At 43.9% G+C, this 5,853-nt stretch overlaps 1 protein-coding gene across 1 annotated transcript; it reads right to left on the bottom strand.

Annotated features, from left to right (window-relative positions):
- Positions 1 to 4,090: 4,090 nt before the first annotated feature.
- Hdgfl1 (HDGF like 1) lies at positions 4,091 to 4,945 on the bottom strand. Its single transcript, XM_050142184.1, has one exon. The coding sequence runs from the start codon at positions 4,943 to 4,945 to the stop codon at positions 4,091 to 4,093; it is 855 nt and encodes a 284-aa protein (XP_049998141.1).
- Positions 4,946 to 5,853: the final 908 nt, after the last annotated feature.

Below are 5,853 nucleotides of genomic sequence, written 5' to 3'. Positions count from 1 at the left end.
TTCTTCAGATCTTTGAGTACTGTCAATCAGGTTTTCAAGTCACCATAATAAAATAGCCAGCTACTCACGTGGATACAGAATTCCTCCAACCAAGCAGCTTTTGTCATTAGTCTATAGGCAAAGACACCTTCAGTCTGCTTTCTGACAGAGTATGCTCAACATCCCATCACAGCTGCTAAGTCATCACCATGACTACTAGGGGTACTTGATAACTGACCTTCAAACATTTATAAAGTAATAAAGTAGCAAGTAACTATTGTGTGCTTATTGTGGCTTGATTTAGTATAGAAGTAAAGACTAATAAAATATTTGAGTTTAAGAAGCAATTACAGGCAGAGACAGGCAGATCTCTGTGAGTTCAAGACCAGCCTGGTCTACAGAGCTAGTTCCAGGACAGGCTCCAAAGCCACAGAGAAACCCTGTCTCGAAAAACCAAAAAAAAAAAAAAAAAAAAAAAAAAAAAAAAAAAAAAAAAAAAAAAAAAAAAAAAAAAAAAAAAAAAAAAAAAAAAAAAAAAAAAAAAAAAAAAAAAAAAAAAAAAAAAAAAGAAGAAGAAGAAGAAGCAATTACATTAGGTTATAATCAGTGTGAACACACAGTGGTGGCAACAGACATGGGTGGATCTTATCTTGAGTGGTCAACCATGCGAAGAAGATGGTGGACTTCTTTTTAAATAAAAGGAGCTATGCATGCAAGAAATACGGGGCAGAAGGTCTTCTGTGGCAAGTATTGACACCAAAATAAAGTGAAGGTGGTCTGAATGTTTTAATATCTGATCTATTTTTTTTTAATGCAATGGAGCTATGTGCCACAAGGAACAGTTGTTACTTTGGATTCAAATTTGCAGAGCAAGTGAAAGCTAAATCCTGGCTAAAATTAAGCAACAAAACTTTCAAGTCTCGGCAGAATCTTAGTCCTTTGCCAAAGTGATGATTGTGTGAAATATTGAATTGTTTGAAATTATTACAGAACTCAGTCCCTATAACATGTCCTTAAAGCAGCATCACTGTCAAGCACACCTTTGCTTGGGGCATCTTAAACACAGCCATCAGAGAAAGCACGGGCATGGCTGATTAGTGTAACACGGCTTCAGAGAAAGATCAAGCAGCCAGCTTTTTTCAGAAAGGTAAGCTAATCATTTATCTGTAATTCTGTTACTGAGGCATAAACTGTTCAGAGGAAAACAAAAGCAACCCTGGGGTTCCTGGAATTTTAAACAGCTTGAATTTCAGTCTAAGACAAAGGCATCTATTGGTGACCACAGCACATAATGGTTTCTATTATCTTGATAAAAGGGTTGAGAGTAGAGATTCCCCCACCCATTTTCTCTGTTCTTTGTTGGGTTAGAACTGGGTCCAAAAAATGGTGATGTTATTATTTATAAGTCCTAGCGGCTAGACTATCATTTTCCCTACATTACAGTTAAGAAGAAGGTAAGTGTGAGAATCACTTCTAATGAGACCCTTTTCTATCCCCAACAAAAGAAACACAAAAGCAGAAAGAAACGACAGGGAGAGGGACAAAGAGTGAGTAAACTCATTTCCCTTCTTTCAGGCTATTGAATCATTGCAGACAATATACCTCCACCAAAACATTATCAAGATCTTAAACTTGCCTCTGGCAAATACGACAACCCATATTCAAACCTCCTATTGTCTCAGGTATTTTGAAAAGTACTGAATGTGCAATTGTCCTCATTCCTTCACCAAGTCATTTATACACAAAACAATTGTCACGTCCCAACATGACATTAAACACCTATAAGCAATGTCTGCTAATGCAGGTTTCCCCCCCACAAATTTCTTAATGTTCACTTCAAAACAGAAGATAGTAAAAGCTCTCAGCTGAATAGGAAGTTTTATATAATAGGACAGAATAAAATGGAACAAAGCACCTATCGTTTAGAATGAGAGAAAACACGAGTCTGAATCATGGTTTATCACTTACTAATTGCCATTGGGAAAATTACTTAATGTTGCTGAATTTCGACTCCCTCAGGTCTAAAACAGAGATAATAGTAGCTGTCTAATTGGATGGCTGCATTATAAAGACATTGTGTACAAAAAGTAGAGGCTCACTTCAGAAATTAGCTACTGTCTTGGTTACTTATGCTAGAATAGCTACTTTATTAACTTCTGGTTTCATAGTGGGTTTTGGAGGCACAATTCAAAAGAAATGCTTTTAGAAAGTTTTAGAAATCTGTGTTTGAGTCTCGGGAGTTCGATGGAAAGCACGGAACCTTTGCAAGAGAGTTCTTTTAGGGGAAACACTGGGTAATAACAGCTATCATGGCTGATTGTATAAAAGCTGAATAAGGCCATACTTCAGGTTCTGGGCTAGTAACTCAGTAAGCAGTAAATTTCCACTATTAATGCAGTATCAATTATTGAAAAACAATGACCTGACATACATAGCTGATAATATAGAAGAAATTTTTACTAGTGTAGAATGCAGGATTAGTGTTGGATTAAGTAGTGGTCTTTGAGGTGGACTGTAGTATTTATTGATCTCTCAATCCTTCATGCAGAGTCTGGGATCCCCAACATGTGACTAAAATTATTTAAATTTCCCTCATCTAGTTGTACAAAAAGGCCCAAAATATTGTATAGATACTACATATTTTTACAACTGGGACTATGAAGCAACTATACTTTCATGACGAAGGTGCTAAAGAAGGCAGTGTTAATTGAAAAGGTGGGAAAATTGAAGCAAAAGAACCCAAACCAATCCTTTCACCCATGCTCTCCAAACCAAAAATCCTCACAGTGCATTTAGATTGGAAAGGCGATGTGCAGTTTGTCACCATTCAAACTTCGTAATCTGGTCCACTCATCTGAATGGGCGCTAGTGAGTACTTTAAGGAATGAAAGGTGGTGGCAAAGAGAAACAAAGGTTTCTCCAAGAGCATCCTCTTCTGTAGGTCCTTGCTTTCAGCGCTACAAAAGGAGCAACGCATTCAAAACTCAATTCTTTGGACATCAAAGGAACAGGCCTGAGACGATTTGTTTTAAAATAATCAACGGTTTTATTTCCTAGAACTGAAATAGTCTACGGTTCTCAGACCTAAATCTCCAAAAGTATAGTTAATTTTTTTTTTCAATCAGAGCCCAAGGGAAAAGGGCAGGGATAAAAGGGTACAAAGGTAGGTAGAGACAAGACGTTAGGAAGGGACACTCAACTTCTCAGTTCATTACGTTTTGCAGGTGACAACACTGAGGGGCCCAGGTGGTACATGCAGATGGAAATAGCATCATAAGGAGAGAAAAGCCCCAACAAGAAGGTCATCAAATCCCAAATAAAAATGGAATTCCTGGTTCATATGGTAATGAGATTGGTCGTGGAAAAACTAGGAGCAGGCATAAGCAAAGGTTTTTCTAAATCAATAAAATAAAATTCCTCTTAAAACAAAGGTGATTCCTAAAGTCTTATGTCCTAGTGATATATAAGAAAAAAGGCCTTAGGGCTCCAAGGTGAATTGAGAGGGGCAGCAGAGGTCTCCCCAAGGGCATCCTTCAGTGGTCCAAGAGATATGGAAAGGATAATGTCTCAGCACTTCAATCCAAAAGGACAGGCAAAGTCTTCAGATCTCACAACACGAGAGCCCCAAATGTTTTAATGAAAAACAAAACAAAGAACGTCAACCTCCAAACTGCCTAGGACAACAGAAAATTTTACTGGTCCCTCCCCCACCAAACCTATACAACTGGGGATGGAGCTATGGGAGGAGGAGACAGGGACTTGGGGAGACTACGATCATGATCCCAAAGGATCAAAGTCACCAGTTTACACACTGCCCCTCCCAGACCTTTGAAAGTCATTTCTGCTCTCTATCCTCCACCCCCTTCACTCCTGGTATCCAGGCAGAGATAGAAAATGCCCATCAGAGTTTAGGGAGGGAAGGGGGCCGCGAATGAAGTCACGAAGTTGATATCAAGCGGTCTATCTGACCCATCCCAGGAATTTGGGCTTGGAGAAGGTGAGTAAATGAAGGAGCTGTGGAGTGGGGTGAGGGCTGAACCCTAGTGGGTTTTGGCAGTCACAGTCAGGTGGTACCAGGAACGGGTAAAGGGCTCTTCTACAGACACCGTGACTACAGGCCTTCCATTTCTCCATCAAGCAGGGCCTGGACCGCCTCCTCTGTGGCCTCTTCCTCCAACGGAGGCTGCTGCCCCTGGGCTTCCTCAGGCTCCTCCACGATGGGGCAGGCCTCAGCCTCCTCGCGCTCTCCAGCCGGCTCCATCTCCAGCGGGCCGGGCGCCGCCTCCCTTGGCCGTTTGGGGGCATCTTGAAGCTGGTCTCCCGCGCTCCTCTTCAGACGCCCTGGCTCCGTGGCCTCAGCCTCGGCCTCGACCTCAGCATGCTGCTCTCCCACCTGCTCGGCCAGCCAATCTCCTGGCTCGGCCTCGGCAAGGCCCGGCTCTTCGTCGTCCACGACGTCCAGCAGGTCATAAGCAGGCTGTGGCTCGGGCTCCTGCTCACACTCGATCTCAGGCCCCGCCTGTGGCTCCAGCTCGGGTCGGGACTCGGGCTCCAGCTCAGGTAGGGATTCCTCCAGCTCAGGTAGGGATTCCTCCAGCTCCTGCCCCAGCTCCGGCTCCTCCCCGGGCTCCGGCTCCTCCCCTTGCCCAGGACCCTGGTCACAGGGCTGCTCCTCCTCTGAGTACAGGCAAGGGGAGGCCTCGACCATTGGGTCATGCTCGATCTCCCACAGCCCCTCGCTGAAGCCTCGCCTCTTGTTGGGCTTGCCGAACTTCTCCTTGGACTCCTCGTAAGGGAAGAGGTGCTTGGGACCGAGCAAGGCCGTCTCGTGGGTCCCGAAGAAGAAGACCTGGTAGCGGTTGGGTTCAGCGACATGCTCGATCCTGGCTGGCCAGTGGGCATAGCCCTTTAACTTGGCAAACACCAGGTCCCCCGTCTTGTACTTTGGGAGGCTGTAGCAAGACATGGCGAGCGCTCTTGGCCCCACCTTGGCGACCGGAAGCTGACCACCGCGTCTGCGCAGGCCGCTGGGCCAAGTGTGCATGCGCAGTGGGTCCATCTCGAGGATGCTGGCAACGCTTGCTTCTTCAGAATGCTGTGCTCCAAAGAAGGCATTATCTCGGAGAGCCAATGGCTAGTGGAGCCTGACATGGATGCCATGGTTACCTGAATGTTAGGGCAAATAGCAGGAGAGGTCCTCATGACGGTTGTGGTGGGAAGGTCTCAGTGTGTCTCCATCTTGAAGACACCTGTGCCATAAAGATAATCTCTGTTGTATTCCGGAGTAGCCTAGGAAGGCTGTGATTGAAGAAAACACAATGACTCAAATGAACACACATTTCTCTGATACTTGTAACAATCTGGAATTACCTTTCAGTTACTTTGTGGCCAGTATCTGCTCACTACAGAAACCTAAGAGGCCTCCCTGAGAAGTCTAGGGTAGTGGTTCCATTTTATGATTTGTGCCCAGCCCATCATTAGAACTTAGGTTGAAGCTAAGGACCTTGTGGAAGTCTGTCAAAGGGAAAGTCAGCAGTCTTGTTAAGGTGTCTCAAAGACACAGGGGTAGGAACAAAAACTCTAAAAATGATTTCTTGATAAATTGTGTACAGCAACACCACCACCATGGCAACCCCGATACATCAAAATGCCTAACAATTCCCACGTGTGAAAAATAATGGCTCAATTATGGGAATATTGGGGATATGGTAGATGCTATCAGTACTTTTCTGTAAGAGGAGAAAATTGGATTCTGTATGGGAGAGATTGGAGGAGACCCATCTGCCCCTCTGAGGTAGGGAGGTAAGGAAATATTAGGTAAACATTGTTGAGTACTTAAATGACCCTAGTTAAGCTTTTATTGTAAACACCTTT

Source organism: Alexandromys fortis, unplaced genomic scaffold, assembly GCF_014885135.2.
Source record: "Alexandromys fortis isolate MF-2015 unplaced genomic scaffold, M_Fortis_MF-2015_v1.1 scaffold_5, whole genome shotgun sequence".
NCBI classification, from domain to species: domain Eukaryota; kingdom Metazoa; phylum Chordata; class Mammalia; order Rodentia; family Cricetidae; genus Alexandromys; species Alexandromys fortis.
The sequence above is the reverse complement of the archived record's forward strand: the minus strand, read 5'-3'. Positions and strand labels throughout refer to the sequence as shown.